General features: G+C 26.9%; 2 protein-coding genes across 2 annotated transcripts; one reads left to right on the top strand and one right to left on the bottom strand.

Moving 5' to 3' along the window:
- Positions 1 to 2,550: 2,550 nt before the first annotated feature.
- Positions 2,551 to 3,353, bottom strand: Phum_PHUM512420 (Pupal cuticle protein C1B, putative; the record flags this gene model as incomplete). Its single annotated transcript, XM_002431062.1, has 3 exons — positions 2,551 to 2,739; positions 2,800 to 3,147; positions 3,276 to 3,353. The coding sequence occupies 3 exons, from the start codon at positions 3,351 to 3,353 to the stop codon at positions 2,551 to 2,553; spliced, it is 615 nt and encodes a 204-aa protein (XP_002431107.1).
- Positions 3,354 to 16,849: 13,496 nt separating this feature from the next.
- Positions 16,850 to 17,221, top strand: Phum_PHUM512410 (uncharacterized protein; the record flags this gene model as incomplete). The annotated part of the gene is made up of 2 exons (XM_002431061.1): positions 16,850 to 17,107; positions 17,183 to 17,221. The coding sequence occupies 2 exons, from the start codon at positions 16,850 to 16,852 to the stop codon at positions 17,219 to 17,221; spliced, it is 297 nt and encodes a 98-aa protein (XP_002431106.1).
- Positions 17,222 to 17,570: the final 349 nt, after the last annotated feature.

Below are 17,570 nucleotides of genomic sequence, written 5' to 3'. Positions count from 1 at the left end.
CCATTTTTTTTCTTTTCTCTCCGTTAACAATAAATGATTAAAAACAAATTAAAAACTCTTCGCAACTACTAAACAAACAAACAAACGAACAAACAAACAAACAATCAAACAAACATATATAATTTAAATTTCGCAAAAAGGAAAATTAGAAAAAAAAAAAAGAAAAATTTAGGCAAAGTCTTAATTAATCGCATTTAAATAATTATTTAAAATTGTTTTGATTACGTCATCAAAATGGCTACTCACTACTGTAGTCAAATTAAAATCTTTTTCCCTCCTTTTTTTTTCGTAAAAAAATTATTTGTAAATTAAAAATCGTACGCAATAATTTTTTTTTTTTTTAACACCTATTAAAAAATGATTGATACCATAATTATTATTATCATTATTATTATTATTATTATTATTATTATTTCTGATTGACGGTTGTAATAATCTTCGGTAAAAAAAAAGTTTTTAAATGTTTTTCTTTTCCAACGTTGAGTGAAAGGCAAAAAAAAAACCGCCATTAAAAATATCGAACGTGAAAAAATTTATTTTATTTATTTATTTTATTTATTTATTTTATTATTATTATTAATTTGTCACGTGATTACAATAAAACATTTTGTTAATAACGTTATCGGTGAAAAATGATAAGGGATAATAATGTAATTTTTAATTTTTATTAAATTTTTCGATTCGAAGACTTAAAAAAAAAAATTACTCGATGTGTTTTTGTGGTAATGTTGGCTCCCCTGTACTTTTTTTTTTTTTTAAATGTTGTCGTCTTTTGTGTTGTAGCAAAATGTATCGTAGTCGAACCAACTTTCGTTTGTTTTTTTTTTATTGTTTGGTCATTTGTCTCAAAAAAAAATTTTTTTTTTGTTTTTGATTGACAACGAATTAAAACCTAAAAAATATAAAATGGCGAAAATGACTTGGGAAAATATTTATCCTACGTCACAAAAAAATTTTTTCGTTATCATTCGTTGTTGTTATCACACCGTTTTTTTTTTTACAATACGATTAAAACATGTATCGGATTTTTTTACACTAACGTAGTAACGATATTTTATCATCATCATTTTAACAACACCTTTCATCATCATCATCATCGCCATCGCGACACAATATACAAATTTTTTTTTTATTACGTAATACCAGGTAACGTTTTTTTCTGCTTTTTTTTGTTATAGTTATGGCAACATTGTTTCGAAGAAAGGGAAAAAAAAAATTTGTTTTTTTAAATTTGATAATTTTTTTTTTTTTTTTTAAATCGTATTCAAAAATAATTTTTCAAATGCAAATATTTATTATTATTATTATTATTATTAATTGCGTAAAAAATCGATTTAATTTTTTTTATTTATTAAGTTGGTCAAACTGATTTGTAAAGCTATCCCAATATGGCGTGCAAACAAAATGAAATCGTACAGTGACGTTTAACGGTGAAAACGAATTTTATTTAAATTTTTTTTTTTTTTTACACGTTGGAACATTAATAATAATAATAATGATTTGTTTTTTTTTTTTTTTTTAATGGAAAGTTCTGGAAATTTAAAGTCTGGAGAATAAGGCCCCCGCCGTCCTCCCCCCGCCCCCGGCATTGATTTATCGATTGGGAAAAAAGAGAGGAAAGTAGAAAATTATTTCTTACGATAAAAAAAAAGAAAAAAAATTTTTTCGGTTATTAATTATAAAATTTTATAGCTCGCTATAAAGTAAAAATTAAATTTTTTTTCTTTATCTAAAACCACGACAAACGAAAATATTTTTATTTTTATGCTGTAGCAAAGTCTTTCCTCGTAAATTGTTATAGTATCGTTAAAATCTTTTTTTATCGCTAAACTATAATTTTATAGTGTTTTATAGTTGAATAACGTTTAATAATGTTGCCAACATGACAAATAAGTAAATAACACGCGTGTGTGTTAATTACACGATTATTATTAAACTATAATGTAGTAAATTAATTGCACAAGGGAAAAAATCGCAAGCGCTATAAAAATTCATTTACTATATATATTTATAGTTACTGAGTAATGAAATGTGTCACGGTAATTATGTACATAATTTATTAATTTTATAGCCGGAAGCTATGAAAATAATAAGTAATTTATTTGAATTTCAATAGCTATAAAAGAAAAAACGGTTTTCTGATGCCACGATCTGCAGCAAATTTTTGCCGCCGTCGGGCAAACATTGCGATCGTTTTTCCCGATTATCTCTTTGATGACGTCATTCATTGTTTTTCACTGCGTGTTTATAGTACACGTTTAGGGGGTTATGGGTATTTATGCTGCAGCACAAGTGTGAAGAGTTTCAGGTACGAGGTTTATCAACAAATAAAAAGGCACGTTGTATAAAAAAATATATTATTATTTAAATAAAAGGCATCATTCGTTACAATAAATTATTTAAAAAAAGAAGAAGAAGAAGGAACTTAAGAAATAAAATAGTGGAAATTTTATGAAATGAAAATTTTTGAAAATTTTGATTGAAAGATAAAAATTGAAGATCTTGAGCAAGTCGATGTTTTGGAAATGATTGATTGACTGACTATTCAGTTTACCAGTTGTATTGGATACCGTATCCGTTGGAATAAGCCATGTGGGCAACGGCTGGAGCGGCAGAGTAAGCAACTCCGATTTTGGCAACGGCAGCCGGAGCAGCGTAGGCAACTGGAGCAGCAGCAACCTTAGCGATTGGAGCGGCATAGGCAGCTGGAGCAGCGTAGGTGAATGGAGCGGCAGCGACCTTGGTGATTGGAGCAGCATAGGCAGCTGGAGCAGCGTAGGTGATTGGAGCGGTTGCAACTTTAGCAATGGGTGCGGCGTAAGCAGCAGCTGGAGCATGAGCGTAAGCAATTGGAGCATGAGTGTAGGCAAGAGCGTCGTTGCTTACTCTGACATCGTGTTTGGTCACGCTAGAGAATGGAGTGTTTATGGATTTTGAATAAGTCGAAACTTGTCCCAAATTTCCTGGCGTTCTGAGAACGTTAGCGTGTTGGCTTACGAGAGCCGGAGATACGGTATGGGTGGTGTAGGCATGTGGAGCAGCGTAAGCAACGGAAGCCACAGGAGCGGCGTAAGTTGCATGAGCGGCAATCGGAGCACTCAAATATCCGGCGTTGGCGATGGCCAATACGGCGGCGAGAACGGCAAACTAAATTTAAAAAAATAAGAAAATCATGAAAAATAACCTACCGTGCGAACAGCAATAGTCCAAAATTTTATCCGCCATTTTTAAAATCCTTTCTGAACAAAATCAAAAAAAAACATTTCGATACTTACTCTGAAAGTCATTTTTGATAACGAGTTATTGTGTATCGAATCTTGTTTAAGATCTGTACTGACATCACATTTGTTCATCCCCAACTTATATACAAAAAATTCTTTCCGAGAGGTGTCATTATTTATGTAAATGAAACATTTTGTTCAGGTAAGCTGAACATAAAAAAAAAAATTTTTTTCATTTACTTCCCCCTCCCCCTCCCTCCCCCCGTCATAAGTTAATCATTATTTGACTCCATTTAATTTGACGTTTAAATGATTTGATATATTATAATTGCCCCTGAAAACATATTGAGTTCAATATCAGACCTCCCTAAAAAACGGAGGGGCAGGTACTCTCACTCACTCTCTCTCTCTCTCTCTCTCTCTCTCTCTCTCTCTTTCTTTCTATTCTAAACGAATCCGATACACTTTTACTAAAAAAAAAAAAGGAAAATTTTTTAATTGCGTTCTAAGAAACTAATAGAAATTTAAATAAAGCGTTTAACAAAAATCATTTATTTATAATTTTTAGTATTATTATTATTATTATTATTACTATTTCACGGTATTAATTATGTTTTTTTTTTTCGGTTATGTTGGGCGTGTGTTTGTATATACTCTGTTTGTACGCGCGTGTTTGTTTTATTCATGCACACTCATTTATTTTTCTTTCATAATGCAACAACGGTCCTTAGGTACTAAACGATTTAATAACGCGAAAGTATAACGATCGATTTTTTATTTATTTTTTAATCGAATCGATTCTTTTTTTAAAAATATTTTGAAAAAACGCGGCGTAACAATCCGGCGTACAGAAAAAAAAAATGGGGGGGGGTGAAAAATTTTTTGGAAAAAAATTTAGTCGAACGGGGTAAAGGAAGACACAAAAAAAAAGGAAAAATAATCGGGAGTGTTTTCAAAATCGCCGCGTAATTTTATAAAAACGCATGCGTACGTCGCGCGTTATCATTAAATAAATGATAATAAAAAATTTTACCCTTTGAAACTATTTAAAATTACGATGATAACGACGGTAACGACGACGACATTTTGCGACGTCACGACGTTCGATTTTTTTTTTTATTATTAAATTTCAAACGTTCGGGGCAACGATGACGTCATTAACTTAAAACATTTAATAATAATAATAATAATGACAAACGAATAATGATAATAATAATAATAAAACGTCATACAAGCTTTTGTTAATTTTAGTTTTTTTTTTTGTTCGTGTTCGCTTTTCGTTTTTTTTTTTTTTTTTTTTTTCTCCAGTCGTCATCGACATCGAAAATCTCAATTACATAACGTTAAATATTTATTATTATTATTATCATTATTATTATTATTATTATTATTATTATTTATCGAAATCTCAATTGTTTTGTATATCTCATTGTTATACTTTTATGCAAAAAAAAAAATTGCGATCAGTACGAACACAATTAAAATTTTTGAAAGTAACAAATGAGAAAGCCTTAAAATAAATAATAATAATAATAATAATAAAACTTTTGACTAGGACGAAATGTTACTAATAATTTATTTATTGTTACATAAAAAAAAAATATTATTTATCAAACGTCAGAAAATTCTACGTCACATCCGTGAAAGGATTTTTGCTGTTGATGCCACTGCAGAAGGAGAGAAAATTAAAAAATTTTTCTTTTTTTTTTCGTTTTCCGATTCGCTAATGATGATTTGTGTGTGTGTGAGAGAGAGAGATAGAGTGTGTGTGTACATCGTCTTTTTTATGAACTTCTCTCTCTCTTTCTCTCTCACTCTTTTTCCTCTCTCTTTTGAACTTTAAAAAAATTTTTTTTTTTTTCTTATTTAAATTTAATACATATAAATTTTACCTACGCAACACGATGGATCGATAAATCGATCTATCGATTTCTACATAAAAAGATTTTAATTGTTTTTTTGGCCCCGTATTGTCAGTTTAGTAGGACTGTCCTTGTTGAGTAAAAATGAGAGATCGACATTGTCTTTTTATTATTATTATTATTATTATTATTATTAATAATTAATAATAATTTTCCATTATTTTATTATTATTATCATTATCAAGCGATTGTTTCGTTCGTGCCACGTTCGTAAATTACCACCGCCACCACAATCACAACCATCTGCCCACATTTGTTTTTTAAAAAAATATTTGCGTCTTAATATTCTTATCGATTTTTTTTTTTTTTTGGTAACATATGAATTTTATCTTTGATCGTGTAAGCAGACAATTTACTATTTTACCCGAAGAATAAAATATTAAAAATTTTGGTCGTTGAAAAAATTTTAAAAATCAATCCGTCGTCATAATTATTAATTAAATTTAAATAAATTTTTTTTTTCGGTTGAAAATTTTTCTGAATAAAAACGTGGCACGAGAATTATATTTAAAATACTTTCTTTAAGCTTACAAAAACGAATGTGAAAGTTTTTAATTTTATTTTGCATTAAAATAATAATAATAATAATAATACTTGATTAATTACGGACGAAAGTAAAAGGGATGATGAATATTTAAAATTCAATGAGTAATTAATAGTTCAAAAGGTCACGTTTAAAAAAAACATACGTCGTTTTGTCGTACGAATTTCGTCGTGGTTTTTGACAAAAAAAAAACCGTTTTTAAATCCTTGAATTATGCTAAAAAAAAAAAAAAAATATGGCTATGCTTATGCATATTTATTAATAATATATTTATGCGCACGGCCCTAACCCTGAACGTATTTTTTATTTTTTTTTAACGAATCGTTATCAAAACTCTTTATCACTTCATTATTATTATTATTTGTATTATTATTATTATTATTATTTTGCAGCAAAAATAATAAAAAAAATGGCGAAAATTTTATTTTTTTTACGAACTTGTACGAATCGTCCGACATATTTAATCGTCTCGTGGCTCACACAACGTAAAACATCAATCGATTTAAATCAACGATGACGTCATCATTTTTCTTTTTAAATCAGAAATCGAATTAACATTTGCTATTGTTAATATTTTGCAGTAAAAAGAAAAACGGAAACGGAAACGGAAATGGGTTTTAAAGAAACGTCTCGGAGATTTTTTCTACCGTGAATTAGAATAAGTTTTCGAGCACCCAAAACGATTTGTAATGTTTTACGACTAAATAATAATAATAATAATAATAATAATAATAATAATAATAACAATAATAATTATAATAATGATAATAATAACTATAATTATAATAATAATAATAATAATAATTGACCTGGGAAAAAAAAAAGAAAAAACAAAAAGAAAATTTGTTTATGTTGAGGGCGTTCGTCAATATGAAATCGTTTAATGAGGCGGTTATGACATAATAAATGAACGACGTCATTTTTTTTTTTTATTGTTAATATTAATTGTTTAATTTTTAAACAAATGGCAAAGTCGTAATTTTTTTTATTTATTACGGGGGTAGTAAAAACATTACCTAAAGGTATCGAATTAATTTTAAATTGTTTATCACAGTAATTAAATTACTGGTAAATTATTATTACCAACCCTTCCTTCCCCATTTACCAACCCCGCGTAACATTTAAATATTAATAATAATGATGGGTTTAAATACGAATTAATTCCAGACTGTGCGTGTGAGAAAGAGAGAGAGAGAGAGAGAGAGAGATTTTTTTAATAATAAAACTGGAATTTATTGTTGAATTGTATTTTATACTGGAGAGCCGTAAGGGGTTCGCGTTTTCCAGGAAATTTTATTAATTGATAATAATTTTCGGATTTTAAAAGCTTAAAAATTATTTGACCTATTTAAAATGTAAATCCTTATAATTTTTTCCAAAAAAAAAAATAAAATAAAATTTTATTAACGGCCATGAATTTCACGATCGGTCAAGGGAAATTTTTTTTTTTTACTTCACGATTCACGGTGAACACCTGAACGTGGACACGCCCGTACGCACTGTCGAGAAGATGTTGAAATTAAGATTTAAAAAAATGATCGAACGAATCCGCCATCTTTGTTAAAACTCTTACAATTTTTTTTTTAATTTTTTTTTCCAGAGGTTTTTTTGGGGGTGAAAATGTTTGTTGTGTACATAAATAATTTTTTTTAATAATGTCGACGATCAAGGTCGGTTAATAGCTTATTCCATGAAAATTTCCAGAAATGTAGGTCTTTAAATTCATATAATTCATTTTTAATTATTTAATTGTGTCGGTGGCACACGTGCCGCCATCGCGATGGTTTTTATTTTAACGTATTTATCTCCCGTTCCAGACGATTTAGTTTTTCCAGAACGTATAATAAATTTTTAATATTACACGACGTTCCAAATTTTCCAGCATTGCTTAAAAAAAAGAAAAATTAATTAAAAACCTTCGGGGTTAAATATATATATAATATTTTTATCCCCGAAAAGTTCGTTTCCCTTATATTTACGTCATCAAGTTATCAATAAAAAAAAAAAATTATTAATTTATTATTATTATTATTATTGATGTGTTTAATCCCCGAAGGGAAAATTTTATTAAAAAATAAATAAATAAATAATTTTATAAAATTTTTTAATATTTATTAATCATTATTTAATTAATCACGTTTTTACGTTCGTTTTCCAGGTTTCAACCCTTTCTTCAGGTTTTGGTCCATGCAGCATCTTTCACAAAGTCAGGAAAAAATCGGTAAGTGTAAGATAAGATAGAAGAAAATTTTTCTAGAATAAAAACGTAATGGGATTTTTTTGTAATCCAGATAATACTTTAACGGCTCTTATCACTCGTAAAAAAATGTTCTGGAAAATTCAAGCGATACTACTCCATGATCGAGTGTGATAAAGGAAAAACATTTTTTTTGTTATCATTTACTGGAACTACCTGTTATCAATTGAAATCGGTGAAAGTGAAAAATATCAGGTAAATATTATTAAACAAAAGGACGTATCAAGGTTACATCCGGTTCTGAACGCCCGTTCACATTCATCCATCCGTTCGTTTTTTATTTTTTACGCCTCGGAAAATTTAAATTTTCTTATCACAAATTCGGACGAAACCACAATGATAATAATAATTAAATCGTGGAAGGGATTTCAAATTTAAATCCCCGTTTTTCGCAAATGAAAATTCTAATACGGCGTCTTGAAATCTACGGTTTTGATGATGAGCAAAATGATCTGTCGTTCGATTTATATTTGTCGTGGTTTTAGAAAAATATCATATCACGTGGGAAAAAATTAAAAATTTTAATTACATATATATATTTTTACGTGAATATTTCAAATAATAGTAAAAATATTAAATCATTCATTTGATTTGCGGTCTTGGGCGTGTCTTTAATAAATTTATTTATATGGCGTTACGACATCATATACGATACGGTGATGTTTGTTGTTTGTCGAGTAAAAAAACAAAATTCGCTGGTAAAATATTACAAACTGTTGGAAGTGTAACAAATCTTAAAAACGGAAATTATACATCCGGCTGATAATTCACGTTGAATTAGAGTTTCCTCCCCCCCCCCTTTTTTTAAAATTGTTGTAAATTTACTAACAAACGAACAAACAAACAAATCAATCGTAATATATTTCGACCGTGTTTTATTAACCGTTATTATTAAATAATTAATCGATTGAATAAATTATGAGAAGAACAATCAAATTTTTTTTTTTTTTTTCATAGATTTCAATCCAATCAATCAATCGTTTGGAAATGTCAAAGCATCGGGATTCAGTTTTTTACTATTATGAAACATAAAATTATTATTACGCTCCAGCCTCCAGTTCAACCCTTTGTCTAATTCCAGAAAAAAAAATTATTGTTTATTAAAATGACCTTTCAGTAATCGAAAATACGTGTTTCAATCCAGCAAGGTTGTTTTAATTTTTTATCATTGCTGGAAACAAAAGCAAAAACAAAAAATGTTTTTTTTTTTTAGTACATAAATAATAATAATAATGTTCAGTCAATCAATTATTAAAAAAAATTAAAATTTATTTTATCCTGGACAATATTAAATAAATTTATTTTTTTTTTAAACAAAACAAAACCTCAAAGACACTCTAAAATGTTTTTGTCTATTGTTATTTAAATAATAAATATTAATAAAGTTTCATAATTTATTAATAATAATAATGATAATAATTCGACCGGATTTCGTGATGTTTAATTAATGAATGATTCTTCTATTTAACAAAAGAAAAGAAAAAAAAAAAGTTACATAATTGAAAGTAGAACAAATTTTATAAAAGAAATTCCATGTTTGTGCGTGTGTGTGCGTGTGCGTGTGCAAATACGAAAGCCTGACCATGACTTGAAGAAAATATTATAAACAAGGTCGATGATAATGGAAGTTGTGGGACAGGGGTCACACAAAGGTGGGTGAATGCTTATAAATTTTCCCTTTTTTATTTTACTATAAAATTTTTAAGGAAAAAAAAAACGTTAAAAATTCATCGATCGATATATATTCAATCGAATCTACGTCATTATATACATAAATTTAATTAATTTTTATTTAAACCCTTTGTTGGTTGTTGTTTAATTGTGCAACTTGAAAAACTTTTCAATCTCCAAATTTTATATTAATTAACCTCTTTCCCACCTTTGAAAACATGATTCACCGTCAAATCTTTCGCTCTTTTTTGTGTCTTATTTAAAAAAAAAAAAAAAAAAAAAAAAAACGCCGATAGCAAATCGATAATTGTATTATTATTATTATTATTATTATTATATACCGCGTTAATACGTTTTATTATTATTATTATTATTTTTGTTACGGTTATTGTTTGAATTATATTATTATTATTCGCGATATGACGAAAGGGTTTTTTTTTTAACGCGTAAGTGAAGTATTAGGTGAGAATAAATCGAAGGATGCGTTGTCATTGGTTGCCGCGTTGAGGCGCTGCAAGAGGTATAAATAGAGGTGCCTTTTTGAAATTTGGTTCATTCGCGTGGATCCCTCACGCGGCGACGGTAGGTCCCTCGGGGACGAGAAAAAGAAAAAAAATTTCACGTGAAATTTTTTTATCCAATGGAAATTTTTTATCATTATGAAATCCGCCGACGAAATATTCATACCGCGAGATAACCCCCATTATATCAATTTAATTGATTGAATGATTTCATTTTTCATTGAAAAAAAGAATGACTTAATAACACACACACACACACGTGATTTAAAAAAAAATTATTATGGTGTAAAAAAAAAGGGGAAAATTTAACAAAATTCACAACCGTGTAATAACTACTTTCGAATAACTAATCATATTTTTTTTTTACCTTCATCCCAATCAACCTGGAGAGATAGAGCCCCTAGAAAAAAATTTTTTTTTTCTTTTCATATCCCAAAAAAAAAAACGTTTCCGGAAGGTATATTGCCGGACGTTTAAAATGCAACGTTCAGGTATGACCCAATTATTATTATTATTAGTTTACATCGTCAAAAATTATCTATTTATCTATTGAAATTGTAATTTATTTTGTTTGAATCATTTTACTGAATTTTCATGTGGCAAAACAAAAGCACGTGGAAATGTTTGTCCAGTTGAATTCACCACCATTACCACTAACACCACAACCACCACCACCACCACTTTGAATTTGCAGAATAATAATAACTAATAAATATTTCTATTTCGGTTTTGATTGTTCTCGAAAACAAGAAGATGATGATGATGATAATGAAGAAGAATATTGTTAGGTGTTGTGTTGATGTTTTTTTGTTTCTTTTCCCCTCGCTTGTGTTGTCCGTTTGTTCTTTTAAAATGTTAATTTTTTCAAAATTCTACTATAAAATGTTGAAAATGTAACGACGATTGATTTCGAAATAAAAAAATGTCCTTGCCGTTATTTTTTTCGGACGTGTTCATTTAAAAAAAAAATCAAACGGAATCGGAATCGAAATTTTTTTTTTTTTTATTACTTGAGGACTAAATAATAATTTACGTAAATTTTTCTATAAGGCAAATGAGAAGAAAAAAATTAAAAGGTAAATAATAATATTTTTAAACGTGATAAATCACAACAACAGATACTTCTAGAACATGTATCGAGGTTATGGAAAAAAAAAAAAAATTTTTTTTAAATAAAGTAATTGTTAAAAAAGGTCAAGGAGGATGTTGTCAACATCTACCCTTGGATTTCTGATCGGATTTACTTTTATTTTTTTCATCTTCCGCGTATTTACATTTAAAATGAATTGAAATTAAAAAAAAAAAAAAAAAGTTTTTTTAGGTTATGGTAATCTGTTTTTTTATTTTTATTTTTAGGCTAAATTAATTTTTTTTTTTTTGAATGAGTTAATGAATGAATTTTAAATGGTCATTCGTTCATTAAAGTAATTAGTCGAATGGTAACGACGTGTAAAATTAACGTTAAATTTTAAAAATTTTAGAACGGTGGCGTCATCTTTTGGAATTTAGTTGAATTAAAACGGATTTTAGTTGAACTAAAACGGATTTTATTTGAACTAAAACGAGTTTTAGTTGAACTGTTGTACCATTTTTAAGCGTTGAGTTCTTTATTTTTTTTTTCGTTTAAATTAATAAAGGTAATAAATAATATTATTATTATTAGTTTAAAACAGTGATTAATTTCTATTAAAATATTGAAATCTTCGTAAAATATAGTTTATATCAACGAAATAATTCACATTATTAAAAAAAATTTTTTTTTTAGCGTCGTCTCATTTAAGTTGGCAACGCCGTTAAACAATTTTATTAAGCGCCGTCTCATTTACGTTGGCAACGCCGTAAAACATTTTAACCGTCAGATCAAGCGTGCCATGAAGCCGAGAGGAAGAAGACATCCACAAAATGTGCCTGTTATTTTTGGAAAAGAAAATGAAAGTCCACTGCAAGGGAAGACATCGAATAATTCAATAAGAAGATATAAATCAATGAAATTGGCGAAAATATTTGTGGTGAGTTTATATTAAAATTAATTAATTATTTGTCTTTGCTTCGCGTCTGGTGCCTTTTACTAAATTGAATGCTTTGTGGGGAAACAAATTAATATGCTAAAACTAGTTATTGCATGCAAAAAAAAAGTAATTTTAAAGCTTTGTGCCTTTATTTTAATTATCAAAAATGAAAATTTTATTAATTTGAAACAACATAACTTTCATTAATATCTGCTTGCATTTGATTAATTGCCTGTTAATATGGGGTGTTTTTTTCCCCCTCAAAAAACTTTTTTATTAAACCGTGAATTGATGTTTTAATTGGACCTTTAAGGTCTTCTAATTATTTAAATCGATACATTCAGTTTAATATTGAACATGTGACAAACAAATTTGTTTGTCCATGTTGTACCTAATTGTAAAATTTTGTGCGCATATAAAATGTTTTTATCAATATTTGAATCACTATCGAAAACATTAAAGGATCAAAAATTTTTATTTATTAACATTGTCGTGTTCACAATCAGTGCCAACAATTGTTTGTTTGTTTGTTTGCAGGTTTTTCAAAATTAAATATAATAATGGAATTTGACATTTTATAAATAAATTATCGAATAGTAAAATCATTTAAGATTTTAAACTTTGTTCGAGTCATAATATTTTTAATTAATTTTAACTCGAGTTTAAAAAAATACTAATCGCATACATAATTGATTGAAAATTACAATCATAGTAATTTATTATTACATTTAACTTCTTCATCTTTTTTTTTATTATTCGTCATTAATTACATTATTTTTTCATTATCATTACAAAGTACAAAACGAGTGAAATGTCAAATTAATTAATTTCTTTTTTTTTTGTAACGACCAAACTTTAACCATAAATTAAAATTCATCAAGTGTGCACACATTGCATAACTTTATTTATTAAAAAAAAAAATGTTATTTATATATTTAATTAACCGTGTAATTAAAACAAAATGGGAAAAATTTATTAAATTGAAACTATTTGTAAAATTTAAATGAACCAAACTTTTTTTTTAAAAATTCTTATTAATAATCAACTCGAATCGAACAAACAAACAAACAATTTTTTCTTTTTCATATTGACAAAACCAAATTGAAAATGTAAGTAAATTTTAGTCATGTCATCACATAGGTATATGTGACTTTTTTTTTAATATGTGCCTGCCTGCCTGCCTGCCTGCCTGCCTGCCTGCCTGCTATTGTGTTTGAACCCTGTGTGTGTATGTGTGTGTGTGTTGTCTGTGTGCCTATATTTCATATGTCCGAGTTCATTGTTACGGGTCGGTGTTTTTTTTTAGTTGTTGAAATCGAATTTATATAAATCAGAAATAATTTTTTCTCTAGAAAATTCTAAAATGTTTAAAATATATGAAAATAATAATAATAATAATTTAAATTACACATTTAAAAGAAATAATTGGGCAACTGTTAGTTTACCATACAGAGGACAAAGAGCCATAAATTATTGCAATGTGAGTAATAATAATAATTTTTTTAAACTTTAACTTTAATTATTATCATTATTATTTTATATTATTATTTTTATTAATTTAGGCGTTGGAAAAAAAACATTTTCATTCACACCATACAAAACGGTTTTTTATTTTTTATTTTATTAATGATCGTTATTATTATTATTATTATTATTATTTATTGTCAAAACAAATTTTTTTTTTTTTTTTTTCCATAAATATTTTTTTGCGAATCCATGCATGCATGAATGAATGAATGAATGAATGCAGCGAATGATGATGATGATGATGATAATTATTATACATATAATAAAAAATTAATTTTATTTTTGTCGTCGGTTGGTTACCATAAAGTTATTATTATTATTATTATTATTATTATTATTATTATTATTATTATTATTATTATTTAATTGAATCGGCCGAAATAATTAGGAAAAAAAATTTCGTAATGATAATTAAAAATTTTTAATTGCGTTAGTAGAGTTTTTGTAATTTTTGTAATTTTTAATTATTTTTTTTTTATTGTTTTTTTTTTGGTTGTTGTACGTTTGGTTGTTGGTGATGATATCGTAAAAGTATCATTATATTTTTCACATAAATAATCATCATTATTTACGTGATTACACTTGGGTTAAATTTGATAAGGTACATATTGTTGTTAATGTGAAAATGTTTTGATTTTGAAAAAATTCAACCATTTTGTTTTTTTTTTTTTTTTTTTCGATTTCAAAATTGATGAAAGATTAGATTGACGATGATGATGATGATGACGATGACGATGATGATGATGATGATGATGATTGTTTGTTTTAAAAAAAAGAAAAAGTTAAACGAAAATTTTTTGGGTTTTTTTTTCTTTTCTTAAAAGTATGTCGTCATAGTTAAAATTAAACATTTCGATCATTTTTATAATATATTTCGAAGAAAAACGGTCAAGTTTTTGTTGTTGACGGTTGTTGTTGTCGTTTGTTTAATATTATTATTATTTTTAGTCACCTACCAGAAATTTTTTTTTTTTTTTTTTTTTAACGTCACTCTCGCCTTTTTTTTAATGTGGCAAATATTAAAATACGCAATAAAAAAATGTGTGTGACGTCATAATAAAGAGGTTAATAATTAGTAGTTCTGATAGATTTGTCGTACGAAACGGAAAAAAAAAAAAAAAAAAAAAATAGGCCGTTCGTTTGTCGTATTTCGTCGGGTCGATGTCATCAATTTTATTTTACGAAACAAACAAACAAACAACAATCGGGAAAGAGAAAAAAATTAATTAAAGAAGAGTTAAAATGATATTGTAATTGTTTCCGAAGTATCGGTAAAATTTATTCGGAAAACTAAAATTATCATTATTATTATTAATATTATCATTATTAATATTATTATTATTATCATTCATTATTATTATTATTATTATTATTATCATCATTATTATTATTTTATAAAATTTATCGACTCGGAACTATTCCGTTTCTATTTCTTTTTTTTTTTTTAAATTTCTTTTATTTTAAATTTTTTTTTGCCTGAAACGACTTGCAAATCAAGCAAATTTTATTATTATTATTATTATTATTATCATTATCATTATTATTATTACTATTATTACTTTTTTTATTAAATAAATGATAAATTAAGCGTGTATTTTATTAAACGGTTAATTTTCGTTTGAAAATAAGGAAAAAAAAAAAAAAAATGTGCCTACCGGTTGTTAGCTACGGGTATATTCATCATGAACCCGGTTAATTTTTCAAATAATAATAATAATGATAATAGCAATAATAAATAATGATAATAATGATAATAAAAAACTTTTTTTTTTTTTTTTTCTTTTTTTTTTTAAAAATAATTATTTATTTTTTTATCGGAGATATTCCCATTGAAAAAAATTTACGTTTTTTTTTTTTAATAATGCGACGTATGTATGTATGTAAATATTATTAATAATAATAATAATAATTGAATATTTCTCTCTCTCTCTCTCTCTCTCTATTAGCAAGTTAGAAAATGATTATCGTAATTTATTTTCTGGCCAGGTATGAAAGATAACCTCTATTCGCGTGTAAAAAGAGGGCCAAACCAGAAGAGTTTAGGCTTGTTAAGACTCCACTCCGGTTTGTTATCGCGTTGTGTTTACTTGTTTTTTTTTTTTGTTTTGTTTTTAGTTTTGTTGCATTGGTAATGTTCGATGTGAAACAACAACAACCGGTGTGAAATCGAAATAAATTTTTTTTTTTTTTTTAGTTGTACTTTATGTGAGTTTGTATATTTAGTTGAGTAGTATTAGTTTTATTCGATTATCGGAAAAACCTTTCGAACTGTTTACGAGGAGGGAGGGAGAGGGAAAATCGAACGTGATTATTATTAATTTTTTATAGAGAACGAAAATGCGTTCGTAATTATACGGATGTTGTTTGTTGTTTGTCGTTTGTTTTTTTTTTTTTTTTTTTTTTTTTTGCACGAAAACCAGTTTTCCAATATGATCATCTTTTCATTGTTTTTAGTTTAGTAGTGAAACCTTTGCCATTTAGGTATTACTTAAAGCTTTTACTTTTAAAAAAAAATTTTCATAATATTTTGTTTCTTCTTCTTCTTTTTGTTTGCCATCGGGTGTTTGTTATTTACAATCGGGTCGGTTGTTATTTTTTTTTTTTTTTTTTTTTTTTTTTTTTAAAAACAACAACAACCCGATTTTCTTTTTTTTTTTTTTTTTTAAATATTTCGAAAGGTTTTTTCGAAACTGAAATTACCGGGTCGAAATGATTTTTTATTAATATTATTATTATTATTAATTTTTTAGCGGGGGTTTTGGGGCGATACGAAAAACAACCGGAAATCGGGAAAATTTCGGAAAAAATTGTTTTAAAAAATTATGAAAATGTTTGTTTCGAAAAAATCGAGCAAAACATTATTTTATTTTATTTTGTCGTTTGTTTTGTAAACGAATATAATAAAAAATAGTGATTTAATGTGAATAATACGACAAATAAAATTTTCGGTTTTTTTTTCTTGTTTGTTTGTTTGTTTGTCGTTTGTACCGGTTAACAAACGCAAAAATTTAAGTTTGTAATTGTTTAGTGCGTGCGTGTGCATTTTTATCGATTGATTTCAGGGATTTCAGGAAATCGATCGATTTAATTTTCGTTTTCGTTTTCCTTCCCCCCCCCCCGTTTCGACGGGTTTAAAATTTATTATTATTATTAATTGTGTGAAAATTTGTACCGAAAATGCATAAAGTTTGTTTGTACATATCACCGGCTCCGAATCCGAAACCTGGGAATTTCGTACGTGAAAATAATGATAAAAATATAATAGAAACGGAAAATGTATTGCCCTGGTGGATGAAAGATAGAAACAGTAGTAATAATAAAGCCATTTATTGCAAAAGGCAAAATAAAATTGTTGTCGGTTTGCCTTTGAACAACGATGAGAATTTTAAAAACGTTAAAAAATCATTTTCATCGACGACTTTTAAAGATCCGGAGGTAAGGAACAAAATAATAATAATAATAATTTTTTTATTGTTTTCCACATGTATAAAAAAGTGAAATTTTTTTTAGCATAAAAAGTCCGAATTGTTTTTAAAAAAAACCGGTTAAAAATGACAATAATATAATTTCATTTAATATTTTATCATCTTTCGAACAACTTTTGTTGTTGTTGTCGTTTTTCGATTGAGTTTAATTGGGTTTCGGTTAATGATGTGTTTGTTTGTCGCAAATGTGTAAGGGGGAAACAAACAAAATGTTTGCAGTCGATTCGAAACTCGTTGACACAAACGAAAAAAAATTTCATTTTTTTATTATTATTTATTTTCACTCGTTTCCGATGATGCGTAATATAATTATTCAAGGTGTTTCTTTCTTCTCTCTTATTAAAATACTGGAAATAATGATAATAATAATAATAATAATGATGATTTCTCATCATCATCATTATCGTGATCAT

This window comes from Pediculus humanus, genomic scaffold (genome assembly GCF_000006295.1).
Source record: "Pediculus humanus corporis 1103172108281 genomic scaffold, whole genome shotgun sequence".
Lineage (NCBI taxonomy): Eukaryota > Metazoa > Arthropoda > Insecta > Psocodea > Pediculidae > Pediculus > Pediculus humanus.
The sequence above is the reverse complement of the archived record's forward strand: the minus strand, read 5'-3'. Positions and strand labels throughout refer to the sequence as shown.